Source organism: Pagrus major, chromosome 15, assembly GCF_040436345.1.
Source record: "Pagrus major chromosome 15, Pma_NU_1.0".
Taxonomy (NCBI): Eukaryota; Metazoa; Chordata; class Actinopteri; order Spariformes; family Sparidae; genus Pagrus; species Pagrus major.
In genome coordinates, this window is record NC_133229.1 from 1,972,294 (window position 1) to 2,000,102 (window position 27,809).

The 27,809-nt window shown below is 36.6% G+C and overlaps 2 protein-coding genes across 3 annotated transcripts in view; one reads left to right on the plus strand and one right to left on the minus strand.

The window, feature by feature from the left end:
• Window positions 1-27,809, minus strand: part of LOC141009601 (uncharacterized) — a 205,646-nt gene that overhangs the window by 86,973 nt on the left and 90,864 nt on the right. The window lies entirely within an intron of this gene.
• Window positions 2,880-27,778, plus strand: hsf1 (heat shock transcription factor 1). 2 transcript variants are annotated; one of them, XM_073481715.1, is made up of 15 exons: window positions 2,880-3,310; window positions 3,964-4,072; window positions 9,231-9,367; window positions 9,492-9,616; window positions 9,750-9,825; window positions 13,829-13,890; window positions 14,643-14,721; window positions 14,953-15,071; window positions 15,564-15,745; window positions 16,157-16,307; window positions 16,576-16,647; window positions 17,125-17,230; window positions 23,850-23,903; window positions 24,097-24,154; window positions 26,110-27,778. In XM_073481715.1, exons 1-15 carry the CDS (start codon window positions 3,194-3,196, stop codon window positions 26,295-26,297), a joined length of 1,635 nt encoding a protein of 544 aa, XP_073337816.1. In that variant the 5' UTR covers window positions 2,880-3,193; the 3' UTR covers window positions 26,298-27,778. The 2 variants fall into 2 exon arrangements, with proteins under 2 accessions (XP_073337816.1, XP_073337817.1); XM_073481716.1 differs by lacking the exon at window positions 16,576-16,647 and having other exon boundaries at window positions 2,895-3,310.

Genomic DNA, 27,809 nt, shown 5'->3' on the forward strand with positions numbered 1-27,809 from the left:
GGTCAAAGTAGAATATTGTAGTGGTGACAAACAATGGTGGTTCTCACATCATGTGCTCACTGATTTCACATGTGGGTGTGATATGCTCCAGGCTGAAGGAGTGTGTGTGTGGTTAGGTGACGTTTAACTGACTTGGTGTTAAACTGCGGCCATTAAGCGTTCCCTTCATTTTCCCTTTAACATACATTCTATATATATTTCTATTTAATATACATTCTGTATATATTTCTATATTATATACATTCTGTACATATTTCTATATTATATACATTTTGTATTTCTATATAATATAATTCTGTACATATTTCTATATTACATACATTCTGTATATATTTCTATATAATATACATTCTGTATATATTTCTATATAATATACATTCTGTATATATTTCTATATAATATACATTCTGTATATATTTCTATATAATATACATTCTATATATATTTCTATATGATATACATTCTGTACATATTTCTATATGATATACATTCTGTACATATTTCTATATAATATACATTCTGTATATATTTCTATATAATATACATTCTGTACATATTTCTATATAATATACATTCTGTACATATTTCTATATAATATACATTCTGTATATATTTCTATATAATATACATTCTGTATATATTTCTATATAATATACATTCTATATATATTTCTATATGATATACATTCTGTATATATTTCTATATAATATACATTCTGTATATATTTCTATATAATATACATTCTATATATATTTCTATATTATATACATTCTGTACATATTTCTATATTATATACATTTTGTATTTCTATATAATATAATTCTGTACATATTTCTATATTACATACATTCTGTATATATTTCTATATAATATACATTCTGTATATATTTCTATATAATATACATTCTATATATATTTCTATATGATATACATTCTGTACATATTTCTATATTACATACATTCTGTATATATTTCTATATAATATACATTCTGTATATATTTCTATATAATATACATTCTGTATATATTTCTATATAATATACATTCTGTATATATTTCTATATAATATACATTCTGTATATATTTCTATATAATATACATTCTGTATATATTTCTATATAATATACATTCTGTATATATTTCTATATAATATACATTCTATATATATTTCTATATGATATACATTCTGTACATATTTCTATACATTCTGTACATATTTCTATATTACATACATTCTGTATATATTTCTATACATTCTGTACATATTTCTATATTACATACATTCTGTATATATTTCTATACATTCTGTACATATTTCTATATTACATACATTCTGTATATATTTCTATACATTCTGTACATATTTCTATACATTCTGTACATATTTCTATATTACATACATTCTGTATATATTTCTATATAATATACATTCTGTATATATTTCTATATAATATACATTCTATATATATTTCTATATGATATACATTCTGTATATATTTCTATATAATATACATTCTGTATATATTTCTATATTACGTACATTCTGTATATATTTCTATACATTCTGTACATATTTCTATACATTCTGTACATATTTCTATATTACATACATTCTGTATATATTTCTATATAATATACATTCTGTATATATTTCTATATTACATACATTCTGTATATATTTCTATATAATATACATTCTGTACATATTTCTATATTACATACATTCTGTATATATTTCTATACATTCTGTACATATTTCTATACATTCTGTACATATTTCTATATTACATACATTCTGTATATATTTCTATATAATATACATTCTGTATATATTTCTATATAATATACATTCTATATATATTTCTATATGATATACATTCTGTATATATTTCTATATAATATACATTCTGTATATATTTCTATATTACGTACATTCTGTATATATTTCTATACATTCTGTACATATTTCTATACATTCTGTACATATTTCTATATTACATACATTCTGTATATATTTCTATATAATATACATTCTGTACATATTTCTATATTACATACATTCTGTATATATTTCTATACATTCTGTACATATTTCTATACATTCTGTACATATTTCTATATTACATACATTCTGTATATATTTCTATATAATATACATTCTGTATATATTTCTATATAATATACATTCTATATATATTTCTATATGATATACATTCTGTATATATTTCTATATAATATACATTCTGTACATATTTCTATATAATATACATTCTGTATATGTTTCTATATAATATACATTCTGTATATATTTCTATATTACATACATTCTGTATATATTTCTATATTACATACATTCTGTATATATTTCTATATAATATACATTCTGTATATATTTCTATATTACGTACATTCTGTACATATTTCTATATAATATACATTCTGTATATATTTCTATATAATATACATTCTGTATATATTTCTATATTATGTACATTCTGTACATATTTCTATATAATATACATTCTGTATATGTTTCTATATAATATACATTCTGTATATATTTCTATATAATATACATTCTGTATATATTTCTATATAATATACATTCTGTACATATTTCTATATTACGTACATTCTGTATATATTTCTATATAATATACATTCTGTATATATTTCTATATAATATACATTCTGTATATATTTCTATGTTATATATATATATTTCTATATTAACTTGTTCAATATTTGTGGAGTCTGTCAGTCAGAAAATTCACGTCATCAAACGGACAGAAGAAAAGTATGTTGTGTTCGGCCTCCTCCGACTGCACTCGGCTCCTGTCGTCTACTTTTAACCAGCCTGTTTACATTTCAACCTGACGTCATCAGGAAGCGACAGGCAGCTAGCTACGCAGTTGTTTGTGTTATCGGATTGTTGGAATTTTCCGCTGCGGAGTTGAACAGAAATAAAGTTCAATAAATCAGCTGAAACCGACGGAGACCAGGACCAGGCCCGAGCTCTGCCTTATCCGGATCAGACCGCAGTCCGGCTCTGGGTCGTTCTGAGTCTGTTAGTTTGGAGATCTTTGAGGAGCGGATGGTGCTAGCAGCAAGCTAACTGTTAACATCGCTAGCTCAGATTAGCTGCTGTGTGTTAGTTGAATAATCCGGAGTGTGTTTGATTTGTTTCTCTGTGATGGAGTATCCCGGAGGGGGGACGGTGCTGAGCGCCGGGAACGTCCCGGCCTTCCTCACCAAACTGTGGACCCTGGTGGAGGACCCGGACACCGACCCGCTCATCTGCTGGAGCCCGGTACACACGTTATTTTAGCTTAGTTTAGCTTAGCCGAGCAGAGAGCTAACGCCTGATTTAACTTTGATCAGACACTCATGGGTTCATTTAGAAGCTGTTACCTGCTAGCTTCAGCAGTTTAACGTTATCTCATAGATGAGATTATAATCAATTGAGATTATAATCTGATTTTATTCAACTCAAAGTGAAACAGGTGTGTGTGTTCAGCAGTCAGCTGTTGGTGTGTGTCAGTCAACACCAACAGCTGACTCAGTGTGTCTCACAGCTGTTTATTTTGTATTTTAGAAATCAGAATCAACTTTATTGACACAGACACACATTAACAGACAGACAGGTGAGTCCTGACTGTAGGTAGGTGAGACAGGTGAGACCTGACTCACACACACACACACACACACACACAGAAAGAACACACATACACAGAGAAAATAACACACACACACACACACACACACACACACACACACACACACATACACAGAAAGAACACACACACACAAACACCCTCTCTCTCTCATCAGTCAGCTGATTGGTTGGATCTGCTGAGTCACACTGAAGCTGGACACACCTGTCCTTTAAAAGAATTGATTATCAAAATATTTACAAATTGATTTCCTGTTGATTGACGGATGTTTATCTGTTCTGTGTGTCAGAGTGGAACCAGTTTCCATGTGTTCGATCAGGGTCGGTTCTCTAAAGAAGTTCTACCAAAGTTCTTCAAACACAACAACATGGCCAGTTTCATCCGACAGCTCAACATGTGTGAGTAGCAACTCTAATATTTATTATAAGTCAGGCTTCATTCATGAAAGATGAACGTCCCCGCTGTGAAGACAGACAGACAGTGGGAGCAGTGAGACAGTGTGAGACATGTGTTACATGAGCTGTGAGACGTGTTACATGAGCAGTGAGACAGATAGTGTGAGACATGTGTTACATGAGCAGAGAGACATGTGTTACATGAGCAGAGAGACAGTGTGAGATATGTGTTACATGAGCAGTGAGACAGTGTGAGACGTGTTACATGAGCAGAGAGACAGATAGTGTGAGACATGTGTTACATGAGCAGTGAGACAGATAGTGTGAGACATGTGTTACATGAGCAGTGAGACAGATAGTGTGAGACATGTGTTACATGAGCAGTGAGACAGATAGTGTGAGACATGTGTTACATGAGCAGAGAGACAGTGTGAGACGTGTTACATGAGCAGAGACACAGTGTGAGACATGTGTTACATGAGCAGTGAGAAAGTGTGAGACATGTGTTACATGAGCAGAGAGACAGTGTGAGACATGTTACATGAGCAGAGAGACAGACAGTGTGAGACATGTGTTACATGAGCAGAGAGACAGTGTGAGACATGTGTTACATGAGCAGAGACACAGTGTGAGACATGTGTTACATGAGCAGAGAGACAGTGTGAGACGTGTTACATGAGCAGAGAGACAGTGTGAGACGTGTTACATGAGCAGAGAGACAGACAGTGTGAGACATGTGTTACATGAGCAGAGAGACAGTGTGAGACATGTGTTACATGAGCAGAGAGACAGTGTGAGACATGTGTTACATGAGCAGTGAGACAGTGTGAGACATGTGTTACATGAGCAGTGAGAAAGTGTGAGACATGTGTTACATGAGCAGAGAGACAGTGTGAGACATGTGTTACATGAGCAGAGAGACAGACAGTGTGAGACATGTGTTACATGAGCAGAGAGACAGACAGTGTGAGACATGTGTTACATGAGCAGTGAGACGTGTTACATGAGCGGAGAGACAGTGTGAGACATGTGTTACATGAGCAGAGAGACAGTGTGAGACGTGTTACATGAGCAGAGAGACGTGTGAGACATGTGTTACATGAGCAGAGAGACAGTTTGAGACGTGTTACATGAGCAGAGAGATGTGTGAGACATGTGTTACATGAGCAGAGAGACAGTTTGAGACGTGTTACATGAGCAGTGAGACAGACAGTGTGAGACATGTGTTACACGAGCAGAGAGACGGTGTGAGACATGTGTTACATGCGCAGTGAGACAGTGTGAGACGTGTTACATGAGCAGTGAGACAGACAGTGTGAGACATGTGTTACATGAGTAGAGAGACAGTGTGAGACATGTGTTACATGAGCAGAGAGACAGTGTGAGACATGTGTTACATGAGCAGAGAGACAGTGTGAGATATGTTACATGAGCAGTGAGACAGATAGTGTGAGACATGTGTTACATGAGTAGTGAGACAGAGTGTGAGACATGTGTTACATGAGCAGTGAGACAGACAGTGTTAGACATGTGTTACATGAGCAGTGAGACAGTGTGAGACATGTGTTACATGAGCAGAGAGACAGACAGTGTGAGACGTGTTACATGAGCAGAGAGACAGACAGTGTGAGACGTGTTACATGAGCAGTGAGACAGACAGTGTGAGACGTGTTACATGAGCAGAGAGACAGTGTGAGACATGTGTTACATGAGCAGAGAGACAGTGTGAGACATGTGTTACATGAGCAGAGAGACAATGTGAGACGTGTTACATGAGTAGAGAGACAGTGTGAGACGTGTTACATGAGCAGTGAGACAGACAGTGTGAGACGTGTTACATGAGCAGTGAGACAGACAGTGTGAGACGTGTTACATGAGTAGAGAGACAGTGTGAGACGTGTTACATGAGCAGAGAGACAGTGTGAGACATGTGTTACATGAGCAGTGAGACAGACAGTGTGAGACGTGTTACATGAGCAGAGAGACAGTGTGAGACGTGTTACATGAGCAGAGAGACAATGTGAGACGTGTTACATGAGTAGAGAGACAGTGTGAGACGTGTTACATGAGCAGTGAGACAGACAGTGTGAGACGTGTTACATGAGCAGTGAGACAGACAGTGTGAGACATGTGTTACATGAGCAGAGAGACAGTGTGAGACGTGTTACATGAGCAGAGACACCAGAGACAAAAAGCTGTGGTGTCCTCTTTAGTTCAACAGGTGTAAACCTACAACACCCAAAATGCACTGCGCTACTTTTCTCCTGTTTTTTAAATAAACTTTATTGAAACTAATTGAATAACAAACACGAGACACATGCTTCATATAATGGATCATAAACATGATAATCAATAATGGGTTAACCCTGCAGATTGAATCTTTATGTGAAGATATAAAAGTAGAAAACAGCTGAATGGTTTTGTTCTTTTTTAGTTTTAATATATTCTTTAAATTTGCAGGAAACCTGTAAAGTTTGGGGAAATTTAGGTAATTTTACATTTGTGTATGTGAAATTAACTTTACATAATTAATACGTTCACAATCAAGTCAATATCATGTTTGTATTCAGAGTACAAAATGACATGTTTATGCTCAATTAATATCCTCATTAATTTCACACAATATATAATTTTCCAGTCGAGCCCAGAAAGTGATGGAGTTCAAACAAGAGTAAAATAGAAGAGTTAAAGATTCTGCTCATCATTATAAAAGCTGCATTTGTTAGAGTGAGAAACATAGATTTGTTGGATATATATTGTGTAAAAATCTTATTAGTAGTACAACACTTACATGTCAGTAACCAGGACCTCTGCCAGCTACAGTCTGTAAAGATGCTCCTCTCATAAAGTGCATTATGTTAATGCTTGTAGCTGCGTTTTGGTCCATAATATCAAATGTCATTTATCATCAGAAGGGTTCAACTCTAAGTGCCTGTTGAAACTGCAGATGAGTTTTCATGAACAGCTTGAGTTACAAAATGAAACTCTTTACCTGCAATGGGGAGATCATTTACATAAATCATTCCTCTATTATGATATCCTCTATATCACTTCTGCTCTCCTCACTGTGATGTCTTCATTATTCCAAATAATGGTTTTGTGTGGGAAGTTATGGGAGTAACATCAAGGAGAGCTTGTTGGTGTGAAGGTTCTTGTTTATTTTGAATGATGAAACGTTTTTCGAGTGCAAAAAACAAACTCAAGTTTTTTTCACCATTTTGCGTAACTGGGTTACATAGTGACCAGTACATGGGACCAAACTTATTAACCAGTCTAACAGAGATAAACCAGTCTAACAGAGATTAAACCACCAGTCTAACAGAGATTAAACCACCAGTCTAACAGATTAAACCAGTCTAACAGATTAACCAGTCTAACAGATTAACCAGTCTAACAGAGATTAACCAGTCTAACAGATTAAACCAGTCTAACAGATTAAACCAGTCTAACAGAGATTAAACCACCAGTCTAACAGAGATTAAACCACCAGTCTAACAGATTAACCAGTCTAACAGATTAACCAGTCTAACAGATTAAACCAGTCTAACAGATTAAACCAGTCTAACAGAGATTAACCAGTCTAACAGATTAAACCAGTCTAACAGAGATTAACCAGTCTAACAGTGATTAACCAGTCTAACAGTGATTAACCAGTCTAACAGAGATTAACCAGTTTAACAGAGATTAAACCAGAGAAATTTATTGACCAACCTTTTGTGAGTCCAACAATAGTCTCTTCATTAGTAGAACGAGAAATAGAAAAACAGAGTCCCAGGCTGCATACGTCCAGTTAAACAGTGTCGTTATTTGATTCTGCCTCTGTGACAAGCCAAAGGACCTAACTGAAGCAGCGTATGGTACCGGCAAAGGACTCTAACACCACCAATCTGCACGAGCATTTGTGAATACACCATCCTGCTGAGTACGCTACGCTTACACCGAGAGACGCTCGGCTCTCACCAGACAAGCACTTCATCCCTGAAGTGGATTTGTGCCGGGAAAAAATGATACGAAATGCTGCACATCACATTTTCTTTTTAGTTATTGAGTGAAATTTTCAAGGAGGTGCACCGTTAACTTAGCAAAATAAAATGTCAAAAAGAGACAAAAATATCAGCTCCAACAAACCAACTGGCAATTGGTTGAGCCTATTGCTGATAGACAATATATTCGTCCGACTCCCAGTATGTCAGATCTGCCGCGAGTCTCTTTCATTACCTCTGCATTCACTGAAGCTTTCTATACTTTCTGCATGAAGGTCTGCGCGGTAAATTGGATTGTCACTGGACGAGGGCTCCTGTCTTCCCTGGGGCATCTGACCCGATGTACTGTGTCGATGAGAAACCCAACTTGTTTTTCTCATCTGGAGCAATTTGCCTGAAGATTTGAAAGAGGAGGTTGAAAAGTTTCAGCTGTAGCTTCTTCAATCTTCATATCTTGCTCCATGAGCGGCCGATTTACTGCATGCACTTTATCAGTCGTTGTCTTTGTCAGATGTTCTATCCCTTCGACATTTTCTTTGATAGCCACAATATCTGCAGTGTTCTTACTTATCTTGTGCTCGTGGGCAGTGAATCTGTTAGTGTGTAGTCTTAGTGTTCAAGATTCCACATTGGACACTTTATCCTCATGGTTTGAACACATTTTTTTGGTGGGGAAGGGCTTGAGTGGGGGGTTTTAGGTAAAGGTGAGTACAAAGAAAGTGCCAATCCTTATTCCAAATCCATCAGAATATTCTCCTTTCTGTCATCTTGCTTTGACATGTTGACGTTCGGGTAATGTGTAGCTAGTTAGCTTATAGCAAGTTAGTTGGTTTTATTTGGTTTCTCTTATCAAAGTTCGTATTTCTCTCTAAAACAGCGATATTGTTTGACTAGTTTCTTTACCGTATCATTTTTTTCAAATACCGGTTCTTTGCCGTCCCATCTCGTCGTCTCTTCCTCAGTTAAATGGCAGTTGGTGCCCAAAACTTCTCAGAGCTCAAAGCCAAGTGAGTGCACTGGCCACCATCTCGCCCAGCCTCTTCTCTCCTGTTTGAAGCAGCAGCAGGTGTGCTTTCTGCATCACAACTGACATCACAGCTGACATCACAGCTGACATCAGAGCAAACAGGTTTCATTTTTTTCTCCTGTTGATGATTTGTTCATATTTATGTCCTTAGATGGTTTCCGTAAGGTGGTTCACATCGAGCAGGGTGGTTTGGTGAAACCGGAGAGAGACGACACCGAGTTCCAACATCCGTTCTTCATCAGAGGACAAGAACACCTGCTGGAGAATATCAAACGCAAAGTCACCAATGTATGTGTTGACACACCTGGACATACCAGTGCACATAACTTTAAACCTGCAGCACACTTGTACACCTGTCAATCTGTCCTAGTCTCCATGGTAATGCCATTTCTCTCTGCTGTGATTGGTCCAGGTGTCGTCTGTGCGTCAGGAGGAAGTGAAGATGTCTGCAGAGGAAGTGAACAAGATCCTGACCGACGTCCAGCTGATGAAGGGCAAACAGGAGACCATCGACTCCAGGATCATCACCATGAGACAGTAAGAAGGCTTGATCCTAGACCAGAACCAGACCCAGAACCAGAAGTAGAAGTAGAAGCAGAAGCAGGCCTGAGCCCGCAGCTGGTCCAGCAGACAAGCAGCTCATTAAGAAACCTGATCCTGTGTGTTTCAGTGAGAACGAGGCCCTGTGGAGAGAAGTGGCCAGTCTGCGACAGAAACACACCCAGCAGCAGAAGGTTGTCAACAAGGTAATCAATACATCAATACATGGAGGAATCAATACAACATGAAATCAATACACCACTATATCAACACATCAGTACATCAGTACTTAGGTACAGTCTTCAGTTACAGCTCAGTTCAGTTACAGTTACAGTCACAACACAGTCACAGTCACAACACAATCACAGTCACCACACAATCACAATCACAGTTACAGTCACAACACAATCACAGTCACAACACAAACAGTCACAACACAATCACAGTTACAGTCACAGTCACAACACAAACAGTCACAGTCACAACACAATCACAGTCACAACACAATCACAGTCAGTCACAAAACAATCACAGTTACAGTCACAATCACAACACAATCACAGTCAGTCACAGTCACAACACAATCGCAGTCACAACACAATCGCAGTCACAACACAATCACAGTCACAACACAATCACAGTCACAGTCACAACACAATCACAGTCGCAATCACAGTCACAACACAGTCACAACACAGTCACAGCCACAACACAATCACAGTCACAGTCACAATCACAGTCACAGTCACAACACAATCACAGTCGCAGTCACAGTCACAACACAATCACAGTCACAACACAATCACAGTCACAATCACAGTCACAACACAATCAGAGTCACAGTCACAACACAATCACAGTCACAACACAATCACAGTCATAATTAGAGGTGTGCATCTTCACTGCCCCCACGATTCGATTCGATTATGATTCACCAGTCTACGATGCGATTCAATTCGATTATACGATGCATCTTGATGTATCTCGATACATTACATCCTCAATTTTCTATATTACCACACATGGCTTTTTCATCAATTAACACAAACAGTCAGATAAATATGAACTCTTTATTTAGAAAGCTGCTTTAAAGTTCAGATGTAAACAAATTAAGTTGTAATCACAATCACAGTCACGATCACAGTCACAACACAATCACAATCACAGTCACAACACAATTACAATCACAATCACAGTCACAACACAATTACAATAATAACAATAATATAATTATAGGCCAAGCCTGGGATGCCAAGTTCAGAGTGTGGGCAAAGCACCTCACATGGGGGAAATTTCCAACTTACGCAGCCACAATCATATTTGATGCATTGTCCGTCACTAGCACAACAGCTTTCTCTGTTAGCTGCCACTCCTTCACTACATCAGATAGAAGCTCAGCTAGATGAAAACCAGTGTGGCTTTCGAAAACGGCTCTGGTTTGCAGCACATGTGACACAATGTCCCAGTCGTCATTAAGGTAATGTGCCGTTACTGTTAGATAGGACTCGGTCACCACAGAAGTCCATGAATCGCATGTGACTGCTACTCGGCAAGCTTCCCTCATTGAATTCATCACCTGGGCTTTTGTTTCTCTGTACAACACCGGCACAACCATGTCCGCAATTGTTTGCCGAGATGGGATCTTGTACCATGGTTCCAGGGTCTTAACCAGCTGGCGAAACCCGGAGTTCTTCTCACGGACTCGTCGATCTTTGGCTGGGCTGGGTCAGTAGTTTTCTTTCCGTTGTGACCAGAGGCTAACATTAGCTCAGAGTGCCATCGGCTAATGTGGTTCCTCATATTAGTGGTGTTACCGAAGTATTTGATTTTAGTGTGGCAAGTTTTACAAATAGCATGGGTCTTGTCCAGTTGTCGTTGCATCCCAGGAACTTCATAAAATCTGAAATGTTCCCAGATATCCGCTTTTAAGTTGTGTGGATTTTTTTATAGTGCATCGGCTACCGCTACTACTTTCCTCCACCATGTTAGATGTTGGGTTTACTATGCTTGCGCGCGTGTCCGTCCTTCACCCACAATGCAACTTGAACTTTACAACTTTATTGTCCAAATGCAACAACTGCCCATGTTTTATTTTGAATTTAAAAATCGATTCTGTGACGTTACTGCATCGATTCAGAATCGTCCCATTAAGCATCTCGATGCATCTTTGAATCGATTATTTTCTGCACCCCTAGTCACAATCACAATCACAGTCACAATCACAACTAGGGGTGTCACGATTCTCCAAATCCTCGATTCGATTCAACTTTTGATTCTAAGGTCACGGTTCAATTCGATTCTCGACTTTTACATTTATTTTTTTTAAAGCACAGGTTGCTATGCCATTTTTAGACTAGACTTTTATGCAATATAATATCTGACCTTTGTTCGCAATGTACCACACTACATTGTTAAATTTAAAACATTTATTAACAACATAATGTAACAATAACTTATATCTTCAGTCAATTGGAAACTTAAACAAAATAACCTGCCATCTAGTTTCTCTTTTGACCACGGTCCGGGAGCTGAACAGGAATGGTGTAACACCATGCTATCGTTTGACTGGCTGTAGCTAATAGCTACTGGCTTAGCTAGTAGCTAAGTTAGAGGAGGTTGACTCGCAGCACTTCAACACGTATGTGTTTTTTTCCCCTTGGCAAGCCGACCAGACGTGACATGGGGGCGTGGCAGCATCGACGATCCCATTTTTTAATTCGAAGTTCGAGATTGTGACTTAATTTCGGTTGATTTCGATTTAAAATCAAAATCGTGACACCCTTAATCACAACACAATCACAGTCACAACAAAATCACAACACAATCACAACACAATCACAGTCACAACACACTCACAGTCACAACACAATCACAGTCACAGTCACAGTCACATCACAGTCACAACACAATCACAATCACAGTCACAACACAATCACAGTCACAACATAATCACATCACAATCATAGTCACAACACAATCACAATCACAGTCACAACACAATCACAGTCACAATCACAGTCACAATCACAGTCACAATCACAGTCACAATCACGCTTTAACGCTCCTCTTGACAGAATCGGTGAAGTTCAACTAAATCTGTTGTCTTCCTGGCACAGACTTGTTTCTTCAGCACAGTCCACATGTTCTCGATGAGGTTCAAGTCTGGACTTTGGGAAGTCCGTTCAAAACCTCAGTTCTGTCCTGGTTGATCCGTTTCCTTACCACCTCTGATGTGTGTTTGGATCATTGTCCTGTTGGATCATCCAACTGCACCCAAGAGCCAATCTTCTGCTGATGATTTTAGGTTTTCCTGAAGAATTTGGAGATAATCCTCCTTCTTCATTATTCCATTTACTTTCTGTAGAGCAGCAGATCCACTGGCAGCAGAACCGCCCCACAGCAGAACTCTACCAGCACCATGCTGGACAGTTGGTTTGGTGTTCTTGGGGTTAAAGGCCTCACCTTCTCTCCTCCAAACATATTGCTGCTCATTGTGGTCAAACAACTCAGTTTCTGTTTCATGTGACCACAGAGTTTCCCTCCAGAAGGTTTTTTCTTCGTCCGTGTGATCAGCAGCAAACTTCAGTGGAGCTTTAAGGTTCTGCGTCTGGATCAAGAGCTTCTCTCAACGCAGCAGCCTCTCAGCTCATGTTGATGTAAAACACACCTGACTGTGGACTCTGTCTTCCAGCAGCTTGCAGACTTGCTTTTTGGTGGTTTTTGGTTGATTCTTGACCATCAGACCAGTTTTCTCTCAGCAGCAGGTGATAGTTTGATCGTGGCGGTGACACAATAATAATAAAAATAATAATAATTATACATTTATTTTATATAATGCTTTTCAGGGTACACAAAGACACTTTGCAGGTTAAAAAGCAGAATAATAAAAACAAAACATAAAACAATACAACTGTGCTGTGAACTTTATACTTACAAACAGCTGTTTGTTCAGTTGATGTTGTTCAAGTGACTTTCCTGACTTGTTCAGATTTATAATGAGCTCTTTCAGATCAATACTGAGCTCCTTAGACTTTCCCATTGTAGTGAGTGTGTCTGAGTCTAATGTCTGTGTCAGACAGGTCCTATTGAAATGGGCCCAGGAAAGTCACCAGCTGTTATCACTCAGAACCAGTCAGAAGAAGTTAACATGCTACAAAGAACATCTGACTCACAACTTTCTGTACCCCCCCCCCCCCCCCCCCCCCGCAGTTGATCCAGTTCCTGGTGTCTCTCGTCCAGACCAACAGGATCCTGGGAGTCAAGAGGAAGATGTAAGTTTACTACACAATATACTACACGTACTGCACAATATACTACACGTACTGCACAATATGCTACACATACTGCACAATATACTACACATACTGCACAATATACTACACATACTGCACAATATACTACACATACTACACAATGAATTGTACAGTACACAGTTATCAGTTATCTTAGGTCATGTTATGTACTGTATTACTAACTGGCTCTCAGAGGACTTTAAGGTTTAAAGTCTGAGTCTAATATAAATATATTTACTGTGTCATGTGAATATATTTACTGTGTAGTATAAATATCTTTACTTTGTAGTATAAATATCTTTACTGTGTCATATGAATATTTTTACTGTCATGTGAATATATGTACTGTGTCATGTAAATATATTTACTGTGTAGTATAAATATCTTTACTGTGTCCTATGAATATATTTACTGTTTCATGTGAATGTATTTACTGTGTCATGTGAATATATTTACTGTGTAGTATAGATATATTTACTGTGTCATGTGAATATATTTACTGTGTAGTATAAATATCTTTACTGTGTAGTATAGATATATTTACTGTGTCATGTGAATATATTTACTGTGTAGTATAAATATCTTTACTGTGTAGTATAAATATATTTACTGTGTCATGTGACTATAATTACTGTGTAGTATAAATATCTTTACTGTGTCTTGTGAATATAATTACTGTGTCATGTGAATATATGTACTGTGTAGTATAAATATATTTCCTCTGTCCTCAGTCCTCTGATGCTGAATGACTCTAGCTCCGCCCACTCTATGCCTAAATATAGTCGTCCGTTCTCACTGGAGCACATGCAGGTAACCTGACTCACCTGTCACATTAATGTCACTGTTTGTGTCACAACATCACATCACAATCTGACAGTTTCAAGCTGTATTTTTTTATGATGTCACAACCAGTCTCAAAATGATTGATTGTATCGATCTGTTGATGATCTGATTGGATCTTGATTACCTGTTCAGTAGTTTCCTATAGAATCAGACAAGAGGTCAGTTTTGACTGCACTTTATCTCTGTTTGTGTTTTCAGGCTGCAGCCAGTCTCTTCTCAGGTGACTCCCCTGTGACCTCTGGACCAATCATCTCTGACATCACAGAGGTGGCCACGCCCATAGCGGAGGATGTAGTCAGTGATTGGACGGACACAGGGTAAGAACCAATGACATAATTTCCTGTACAGTCAGTAACTCTAAAGGTTGAGTTGAGAGTCAAAGGCCCCAACATGAGCAGTAGAACATAAACATGAGAGAAAACAACCAATCACACGCTTTGATCAAACCCTGCAGTGGATCAATAACAGAGCACTCAGTGACAGTTTGTTCCCAGTTCATCAGATGTAACTTTGAACGTCTGTAAGACAGCTGCATTTCTGCCCTGTGTCCTGCTAAGCCCCGCCCCTTGGCCAAGATATTTAGTCGGCCATGTTTGTTTTGGTTTGTTTATCTTTTTGGTTTTTTATCGCAGTCCTATAAACATATCCATTGATCACAATCTATTGATCACAATCTATTGATCACAATCTATTGATCACAATATGAAGACGTCCAAAGAATCCAATATGGCCAACGTCATGGTGTTCAGGTAGTCACTGAAGGTTTGTTCTCTTCTGATTGGTCAATTCTCTGCCTGTTTCACCTGCAGAAAGAGCCAATCAGTGAGTGTCAAAGAGGAGCCAGCCAGTCCTGAAGTGGAGGTGTGTCCTGTCCTGGAGGGTGGGGCTTTACCTATAGACACGCCCCTCTCCCCCACCACCTTCATCAACTCCATTCTACAGGACGAGACACAGCTGACCCCCACCACCTCCACCTGCAACCCCACGACAGGTAATTAACACCTCCATCAAACCTACGACAGGTACCTAACACCTCCAACCAAACCTACAACAGGTAATTAACACCTCCAACAAAACCAACGACAGGTACCTAAAACCTCCAACCAAACCTACGACAGGTACCTAACACCTCCAACCAAACCTACGACAGGTAACTAACACCTCCAACCAAACCTACGACAGGTAACTAACACCTCCAACCAAACCTACGACAGGTAACTAACACCTCCAACCAAACCTACGACTGATTATTTCCAGGTTTATGTGACAATATCAGAGATTTTCAGTGAGGTCTCAGACCTGTGGACCGTTATCATGACTTTGCTGAATCTTTGTGTGTATTGACGATGATCAGTTGTGTGTATTGACGATGATCGGTTGTCTCTTGTTCCTATCCCTCTAGCCAGTCCTGTTGTTGTGATGAGTCCCGCCTCCACCGGGCCCCTCCCATCAGCCCCAGCCAGCCAATCACCTGCCTCTGTTCCCACCTCAAATGTTGCCTCGAGCTTCGCAAAACCTCAACAGAAATGTCAGACCATCGCCTGCATCGACAGGTAAGTCTTTAACACCTGTCTCACATCAGTCAGGGTGTCTGCAACTTAGCTACTGGAGTTACCTGTTAAATGTTTTCACCCACTTGTTTCACCCAAACCTCCCTGACCCTCCAGGGACGGATCCTACCCAGAATACCATGCTGCCTTCAACTGTTTTGTCTGTGATAAATGTGTTAAGTGAACCAGCAGTATGTTTTATATTCATTCTTCTCAGATTTAGTCCCTTTAAGGGTCAGGTGTGTCATTAAAACCCCTGTGCTTCCCTCAGACCCCGCCCCCCTCCCTCTGCAGGTGGACTCTCACCTGACGTTCGGCACTTCTTATCGACACGACCTGAAAAGTGAATGAATAACATTTTAAATATTAGTCAGTTTTAAAGGATCAGTCTGGTGACAAAGTCTCTGTGACTGTTTGTTCAGACTCAAACCAGCAGTCGATGATTCTCCATTAAAACACATCAATGAGCCGCACATGTAGAGATGACTAAAGATTTGAGGCTTTCACCGTTGCCATGGTAATCGATGTCCCAATCCGTATCTGAAAGCTTTGGGGTTTTTTGTTTGTTTGGTTTTTGAAGAGGAAGAAGACGTGGTGTTGACTACACTGAGAAAGAAGCAAACAAAATGGAGTGAGATACAAGTAATTTAAAGCCTGACAGGAAGTCAGACAGTACTGAGAGACGGACATATTGATGGTTTGAGTCTGAACAGGAGATTTAATGACAAAAATAAAAACATAAGATAACAGCAGACTGATCATGTGACTGAACATTATGTTTGTGTGTGTGTGTGTGTGTGTGTGTGTGTGTGTGTTTCAGGTCTGAACTGTCGGATCATGTGGAGAGTATCGATAACAGTCTAGAAAACCTGCAGAGCATCCTGAACACACAAAGCTTCACCTTCGACACCTCCCCGCTCATGGAGGTCAGTCTGACTCTGTGATAATAACTGTAGATTAGAAATATAAACTGTAGATTAACACATGTCATATAAAATAAACTGTGTAGATTAACATGCATCATAGAATATAAACTGTAGATTAACACGTGTCATTTAATATAAACTGTGTAGATCAACATGTATCATAGAATATAAACTGAAGATTAACTCGTGTCATATAATATAAACTGTGAAGATTAACTCGTGTCATATAATATAAACTGTGTAGATTAACATGTATCATAGAATATAAACTGAAGATTAACTCGTGTCATATAATATAAACTGTGTAGATTAACATGTATCATAGAATATAAACTGAAGATTAACTCGTGTCATATAATATAAACTGTGTAGATTAACATGTATCATAGAATATAAACTGAAGATTAACTCGTGTCATATAATATAAACTGTGAAGATTAACTCGTGTCATATAATATAAACTGTGTAGATTAACATGTATCATAGAATATAAATTGTAGATTAACATGTATCATAGAATATAAACTGTAGATTAACTCGTGTCATATAATATAAACTGTGAAGATTAACTTGTGTCATATAATATAAACTGTGTAGATTAACTCGTGTCATATAATATAAACTGTAGATTAACACGTGTCATATAATATAAACTGTGTAGATTAACATGCATCATAGAATATAAACTGTAGATTAACACGTCATATAATATAAACTGTGTAGATTAACATGCATCATAGAATATAAACTGTAGATTAACACGTGTCATATAAAATAAACTGTGTAGATTAACATGTATCATAGAATATAAACTGAAGATTAACATGTATCATAGAATATAAACTGTAGATTAACTCGTGTCATATAATATAAACTGTGAAGATTAACTCGTGTCATATAGTATAAACTGTGTAGATTAACTTGTGTCATAATATAAACTGTGTAGATTAACATGTATCATAATATAAACTGTGTAGATTAACATGTATCATAGAATATAAATTGTAGATTAACATGTATCATAGAATATAAACTGTAGATTAACATGTATCATATAATATAAACTGTGTAGATTAACTCGTGTCAGAACATAAACTGTGTAGATTAACTCGTGTCATGTAATATAAACTGTGTAGATTAACACGTGTCATATAATATAAACTGTGAAGATTAACTCGTGTCATATAATATAAACTGTCTAGATTAACTCGTGTCAGAATATAAACTGTGAAGATTAACTCGTGTCATATAATATAAACTGTGAAGATTAACTCGTGTCAGAATATAAACTGTGAAGATTAACTCGTGTCATATAAACTGTGAAGATTAACTCGTGTCAGAATATAAACTGTGAAGATTAACTCGTGTCATATAATATAAACTGTGAAGATTAACTCGTGTCATATAATATAAACTGTGAAGATTAACTCGTGTCATATAATATAAACTGTGAAGATTAACTCGTGTCATATAATATAAACTGTGAAGATTAACTCGTGTCATATAATATAAACTGTGTAGATTAACATGTATCATAGAATATAAACTGAAGATTAACTTGTGTCATATAATATAAACTGTGTAGATTAACATGTATCATAGAATATAAACTGAAGATTAACTCCTGTCATATAATATAAACTGTGAAGATTAACTCGTGTCATATAATATAAACTGTGTAGATTAACATGTATCATAGAATATAAATTGTAGATTAACATGTATCATAGAATATAAATTGTAGATTAACTCGTGTCATATAATATAAACTGTGAAGATTAACTCGTGTCATATAATATAAACTGTGTAGATTAACATGTATCATAGAATATAAATTGTAGATTAACATGTATCATAGAATATAAACTGTAGATTAACTCGTGTCATATAATATAAACTGTGAAGATTAACTCGTGTCATATAATATAAACTGTGTAGATTAACTCGTGTCATATAATATAAACTGTAGATTAACACGTCATATAATATAAACTGTGTAGATTAACATGCATCATAGAATATAAACTGTAGATTAACACGTGTCATATAAAATAAACTGTGTAGATTAACATGTATCATAGAATATAAACTGAAGATTAACTCGTGTCATATAATATAAACTGTGTACATTAACACGTGTCATATAATATAAACTGTAGATTAACACGTGTCATATAATATAAACTGTGTAGATTAACATGTATCATAGAATATAAACTGTAGATTAACTCGTGTCATATAATATAAACTGTGAAGATTAACTCGTGTCATGTAATATAAACTGTGTAGATTAACTTGTGTCATAATATAAACTGTGTAGATTAACATGTATCATAATATAAACTGTGTAGATTAACATGTATCATAGAATATAAATTGTAGATTAACATGTATCATAGAATATAAACTGTAGATTAACATGTATCATATAATATAAACTGTGTAGATTAACTCGTGTCATAGAACATAAACTGTGTAGATTAACTCGTGTCATGTAATATAAACTGTGTAGATTAACACGTGTCATATAATATAAACTGTGAAGATTAACTCGTGTCATATAATATAAACTGTCTAGATTAACTCGTGTCAGAATATAAACTGTGAAGATTAACTCGTGTCATATAATATAAACTGTGAAGATTAACTCGTGTCAGAATATAAACTGTGAAGATTAACTCGTGTCATATAAACTGTGAAGATTAACTCGTGTCAGAATATAAACTGTGAAGATTAACTCGTGTCATATAATATAAACTGTGAAGATTAACTCGTGTCATATAATATAAACTGTGAAGATTAACTCGTGTCATATAATATAAACTGTGAAGATTAACTCGTGTCAGAATATAAACTGTGAAGATTAACTCGTGTCATATAATATAAACTGTGAAGATTAACTTGTGTCATATAAACTGTGAAGATTAACTCATGTCAGAATATAAACTGTGAAGATTAACTCGTGTCATATAATATAAACTGTGAAGATTAACTCGTGTCAGAATATAAACTGTGAAGATTAACTCGTGTCATATAATATAAACTGTGAAGATTAACTCGTGTCAGAATATAAACTGTCTAGATTAACTCGTGTCAGAATATAAATTGTGAAGATTAACTCGTGTCATATAATATAAACTGTGAAGATTAACTCGTGTCAGAATATAAACTGTGAAGATGAACTCGTGTCATATAATATAAACTGTGAAGATGAACTCGTGTCATATAATATAAACTGTGAAGATTAACTCGTGCCATATAAACTGTGAAGATTAACTCGTGTCATATAATATAAACTGTGAAGATTAACTCGTGCCATATAAACTGTGAAGATTAACTCGTGTCATATAATATAATATAAACTGTGAAGATTAACTCGTGTCATATAATATAAACTGTGAAGATTAACTCGTGTCATATAAACTGTGAAGATTAACTCGTGTCATATAATATAACAAACTGTGAAGATTAACTCGTGTCATATAATATAAACTGTGAAGATTAACTCGTGTCATAGAATATAAACTGTGAAGATTAACTCGTGTCATATAATATAAACTGTGAAGATTAACTCGTGTCATGTAATATAAACTGTGTAGATTAACTTGTGTCATAATATAAACTGTGTAGATTAACATGTATCATAATATAAACTGTGTAGATTAACATGTATCATAGAATATAAATTGTAGATTAACATGTATCATAGAATATAAACTGTAGATTAACATGTATCATATAATATAAACTGTGTAGATTAACTCGTGTCATAGAACATAAACTGTGTAGATTAACTCGTGTCATGTAATATAAACTGTGTAGATTAACACGTGTCATATAATATAAACTGTGAAGATTAACTCGTGTCATATAATATAAACTGTCTAGATTAACTCGTGTCAGAATATAAACTGTGAAGATTAACTCGTGTCATATAATATAAACTGTGAAGATTAACTCGTGTCAGAATATAAACTGTGAAGATTAACTCGTGTCATATAAACTGTGAAGATTAACTCGTGTCAGAATATAAACTGTGAAGATTAACTCGTGTCATATAATATAAACTGTGAAGATTAACTCGTGTCATATAATATAAACTGTGAAGATTAACTCGTGTCATATAATATAAACTGTGAAGATTAACTCGTGTCAGAATATAAACTGTGAAGATTAACTCGTGTCATATAATATAAACTGTGAAGATTAACTCGTGTCATATAATATAAACTGTGAAGATTAACTCGTGTCATATAATATAAACTGTGAAGATTAACTCGTGTCAGAATATAAACTGTGAAGATTAACTCGTGTCATATAATATAAACTGTGAAGATTAACTTGTGTCATATAAACTGTGAAGATTAACTCATGTCAGAATATAAACTGTGAAGATTAACTCGTGTCATATAATATAAACTGTGAAGATTAACTCGTGTCAGAATATAAACTGTGAAGATTAACTCGTGTCATATAATATAAACTGTGAAGATTAACTCGTGTCAGAATATAAACTGTCTAGATTAACTCGTGTCAGAATATAAATTGTGAAGATTAACTCGTGTCATATAATATAAACTGTGAAGATTAACTCGTGTCAGAATATAAACTGTGAAGATGAACTCGTGTCATATAATATAAACTGTGAAGATGAACTCGTGTCATATAATATAAACTGTGAAGATTAACTCGTGCCATATAAACTGTGAAGATTAACTCGTGTCATATAATATAAACTGTGAAGATTAACTCGTGCCATATAAACTGTGAAGATTAACTCGTGTCATATAATATAATATAAACTGTGAAGATTAACTCGTGTCATATAATATAAACTGTGAAGATTAACTCGTGTCATATAAACTGTGAAGATTAACTCGTGTCATATAATATAACAAACTGTGAAGATTAACTCGTGTCATATAATATAAACTGTGAAGATTAACTCGTGTCATAGAATATAAACTGTGAAGATTAACTCGTGTCATATAATATAAACTGTGAAGATTAACTCGTGTCATGTAATATAAACTGTGTAGATTAACTTGTGTCATAATATAAACTGTGTAGATTAACATGTATCATAATATAAACTGTGTAGATTAACATGTATCATAGAATATAAATTGTAGATTAACATGTATCATAGAATATAAACTGTAGATTAACATGTATCATATAATATAAACTGTGTAGATTAACTCGTGTCATAGAACATAAACTGTGTAGATTAACTCGTGTCATGTAATATAAACTGTGTAGATTAACACGTGTCATATAATATAAACTGTGAAGATTAACTCGTGTCATATAATATAAACTGTCTAGATTAACTCGTGTCAGAATATAAACTGTGAAGATTAACTCGTGTCATATAATATAAACTGTGAAGATTAACTCGTGTCAGAATATAAACTGTGAAGATTAACTCGTGTCATATAAACTGTGAAGATTAACTCGTGTCAGAATATAAACTGTGAAGATTAACTCGTGTCATATAATATAAACTGTGAAGATTAACTCGTGTCATATAATATAAACTGTGAAGATTAACTCGTGTCATATAATATAAACTGTGAAGATTAACTCGTGTCAGAATATAAACTGTGAAGATTAACTCGTGTCATATAATATAAACTGTGAAGATTAACTTGTGTCATATAAACTGTGAAGATTAACTCATGTCAGAATATAAACTGTGAAGATTAACTCGTGTCATATAATATAAACTGTGAAGATTAACTCGTGTCAGAATATAAACTGTGAAGATTAACTCGTGTCATATAATATAAACTGTGAAGATTAACTCGTGTCAGAATATAAACTGTCTAGATTAACTCGTGTCAGAATATAAATTGTGAAGATTAACTCGTGTCATATAATATAAACTGTGAAGATTAACTCGTGTCAGAATATAAACTGTGAAGATGAACTCGTGTCATATAATATAAACTGTGAAGATGAACTCGTGTCATATAATATAAACTGTGAAGATTAACTCGTGCCATATAAACTGTGAAGATTAACTCGTGTCATATAATATAAACTGTGAAGATTAACTCGTGCCATATAAACTGTGAAGATTAACTCGTGTCATATAATATAATATAAACTGTGAAGATTAACTCGTGTCATATAATATAAACTGTGAAGATTAACTCGTGTCATATAAACTGTGAAGATTAACTCGTGTCATATAATATAACAAACTGTGAAGATTAACTCGTGTCATATAATATAAACTGTGAAGATTAACTCGTGTCATAGAATATAAACTGTGAAGATTAACTCGTGTCATATAATATAAACTGTGAAGATTAACTCGTGCCATATAAACTGTGAAGATTAACTCGTGTCAAATAATATAAACTGTGAAGATTAACTCGTGTCATATAATATAAACTGTGAAGATTAACATGTATCATAGAATATAAACTGTAGATTAACACGTGTCATATAATATAAACTGTGAAGATTAACATGTATCATAGAATATAATATATGTAGATTGACACGTGTCATATATGTTGACACATGTTACATATAATATCAGTGTACATTAATGTGTGTCACACTCATTGACAGTAAATGTGTGTACTGATGTGAACTGTGTGTTTAGTTTTTCAGCTCGTCTGGTCTTTCTGGAGACTTCGACCTCGACAGTTTGGATACTGTGAGTTTATCTGCAGACTTACACTGATTTTTATCTGTTTCTGCACTTCATCTTTGAGTTTTAATTTAATGAAAATGATTCATTTCTTTAAAGTGTTATCGTACAAACATGTTTAAGAGTGTTTTTACATCCATTTATGGATATGTTGATGTTGGCACACCTGTCTGACTGAGATGTCACTTTTTTGTTTTAGCTGCTGTCTGATGAAGTTCCTAAAGGAAGTGATGAAAACAGCAACCCCAACCACACAGGTAACCCCAACAGCACGGGTAACCCCAACCGCACGGGTTTGCGGTTTCCTAGAATAAGCTCACATACAAATCGGATTTAAAGCTTGAAGGGCGGATTTAAAGCTGCAGGTCGGATTTAAAGGTGGAAGGGCAGATTTAAAGGTGGAAGGGCAGATTTAAAGCTGGAAGGGCAGATTTAAAGCCGCAGGGCGGATTTAAAGCCGCAGGATAGATTTAAAGCCGCAGGGCGGATTTAAAGCCGCAGGGCGGATTTAAAGCTGCAGGGCGGATTTAAAGACGCAGGATAGATTTAAAGACGCAGGGCGGATTTAAAGCTGCAGGATAGATTTAAAGCCGCAGGTCGGATTTAAAGCCGCAGGGCGGATTTAAAGCTGCAGGGCGGATTTAAAGACGCAGGATAGATTTAAAGACGCAGGGCGGATTTAAAGCTGCAGGGCGGATTTAAAGCCGCAGGATAGATTTAAAGCTGCAGGTCGGATTTAAAGCCGCAGGGCGGATTTAAAGCTGCAGGGCGGATTTAAAGACGCAGGATAGATTTAAAGACGCAGGGCGGATTTAAAGCTGCAGGATAGATTTAAAGCTGCAGGTCGGATTTAAAGCCGCAGGGCGGATTTAAAGCTGCAGGGCGGATTTAAAGACGCAGGATAGATTTAAAGACGCAGGGCGGATTTAAAGCTGCAGGGCGGATTTAAAGCCGCAGGATAGATTTAAAGCTGCAGGTCGGATTTAAAGCCGCAGGGCGGATTTAAAGCTGCAGGGCGGATTTAAAGCCGCAGGATAGATTTAAAGCTGCAGGTCGGATTTAAAGTTGCAGGTCGGATTTAAAGCTGCAGGTCGGATTTAAAGCTGTACTCTGGGTGTAGTTTGCTGTGAGTGATGATGAATTAACTTTATCTAATGTTCTGGTTCTACTTCAGAGTCCAGCTGCAGCTTTGAGAAGAGTTTGAAACAAGGGAAAGACATCGTTTTAGTTACGTTGTGTAAGTGATAAAATATTGTAACATGTAACGAAGATTCTTGATGGGTAAATTTTGAGAAAATGCAGTTTTTAGAGTTCATGTTAGCTGATCAGTTTGATCAGGACTCAGGAGCAGGAAGTCGTCTGATGGACAGGATTAATTAATGTGAGAGTGATCGTCTGCCTCAATGGGAACAAACAGCCGAGTGTTGTCAGCATTAGTGGAAATCTAACTGTGGTGAAATCTATAGAGAGGGCAGAGCTCTGAAGATCTCCCTGAAGAACCAGCTCAAGTTCTCAGACGGATCAGACAGGATGTCTTCCCCAGCTCCTCCCTCTCGTCCAAATATGAGCTGTGTCTCAGTTCGGGGCTGCATCCTTTGAAGCTGCATTTGAAGATTGACTGCGTCACAGAGGCATGTCAAGGCCATCACATTTTGAAAAGCTCCTACCAATGTGGCCTTCGTTTCCTGTGACGTGAAGGATCCAACCATTGCATCCTTCACGGCCAACCGTTTCCCAAGATTCATTGCACACTGATGACCGTTAAGATTTGTTTTTCCAAAAGACAACTAACAGCTGAAAACACTTAAATTAAATCTCAGTAGTTAAATCTCAGCATGGAGTTTCAAGTCACACGAATATCAAACGATACAAATATTAAAAAAACAAGGGACCCCAATCCTGTCAAAGTTGCTAGGCGACAGGAGTGGCACTTAAAGACGCAAGGGTAAGGCGGGGGGGAACTGGTGACATATGTAGGAAAGTCCCCGTATACCACAGCATCTCATTTAATGTCCCTCAATTCAACCTTCGTGGTCGAGAAAGCCAGGCCTTCGTAGACCGCGCCCTTCTCAGGATGCAACCCCCCAACCCAACACAGCTATGGTCACCAAGATGACGACCTGGAGGCTTTAACCAATAAGTGACATTGTGTTGTTTGTGGGTGTGGCCCCTGTTGTCATGGTGACTCTTGTTTGCTCTCTGATTGGTCCAGGGAAACAGCTGGTGCAGTACACGGCCACACCTCTCCTGATGTCTGAACCAATCAGCTTGGGAGAGGGCGGGGCCGACCTGCCCTCACTGCTGGAGCTGGAGGCGGAGCCTTTCTTCATCACCGACCCGCCGACCGATGACCCGGTCACCGCCCTGCTGAGCCATGCCCACCCGAACCCTGACCTCTGACATCATCAATGAATGTGATTAATCAGTCACCATAGCAACAGGACAGTCTGAGCGCTGACTCAGCAGCAGCAATATGAAATCAATCGATCAGCTGTAGATCAATCAGTAGGTCATGTTTTTATTTTTGATCAATATTAACCAGTTTATATACCCGTGTCGTCTTCTACTCCTTTTATTTTAGCTTTGTTTTTTCTTCTTCGCTGCTTTATTTAAAATGTTTGTTTGACACTCAGAGAACCAATCAGAGGTCAGCAGGTGTTCTCTGTGTTCTGCATGTTGATTGGTTGTCTTTGTGTAACATTAGAAAATAAAGAGATGATCAATATTTTTAGAAAAGTTTATTATGAATAAGAAGTGACCCCTGTTACCATGGAGACAACCTGGAAGCAGAAAGAGATGCATTGATCTGATCTATTCGATCAATATTGATTCACATTAAACATGTTCATCAGTGTGTCAGCATTTGTCTCTCGTTCAGATCCAACAATCAGGTGATCAATCAGATAATCGATCAGGTGATCAGTTAGATAATCGATCAGGTGATCAGCGAGGAGATCAGTCAGATGATCGGTCAGGTGATCAGTCAGGTTGGCACTGTGACACACCAGCTGACATCATCTCACATCTGATTGGCTGTTCAGCTCTCTGCTTCAGTCTGAGCCACAGTAACATTGATGATCACCTGTTGTGATCATCTTATTGATCTGAGGACGGTAACATGACTGTCAGCTTGTGTTGTTTTTAAACTTCCTGTCACATGATATTACTGCTAGCATAACGTTAGCTTTCTGGCTAACAGCTGAGCTGTGAGGACCAGTTTATGTCCTGTTGCTGAGGTTCGTCCTGTTTACTGGAGCAGTGAACAATGTTTCCATTACATGAGAGCCTGATGGGGTTGTGATGACCGGTCTGCTCCTCACTGTGGAAATAATATTCATTCTGTGATGGTTGTGCTGAAGGTTAGCCGAATGTTAACCGAATGTTAGCTGGTTGTTGCTGTAGGCGTAATGGCAGCACTTGTCGTTCTCATGAAAAACAACACAAGTTCTTCCTTTAACTTGATTGACAGATGATCAATATATAAATTTGGACTCTGTCATGAATATTTCATTCATCGGTTGTTTTGTCGTCCTGATGTCCATTTTAGTCACTCAGTGTAAAAGCCTGTCGTTAACTGTGTTTACTCATCAGTTTCATCCAGCTGACAGACGAAGAGTTAAAACAAAGATCCGACTCCAGAACTTTAGTTCAAGTATTTTAGAACCTACTCACATAAATGTGTACTGTGTAACAAACAATGATGGGAATACATGTAAGTGACGATGGTTTACAGAGGAGACACAAGACATAAAGATTTTATATAAAAATGACATGTTAATAGTTTTTAATTGACGAGAGTCAGAGTTCTGTTTGAGAAGCTTTTTACATGTAAATCTGCATTTATGAATATTAAAACAAATAAAATGAAGAGATTAGAAATACGCAGTGGTGAGTTGTGTTTTCTTCAACATC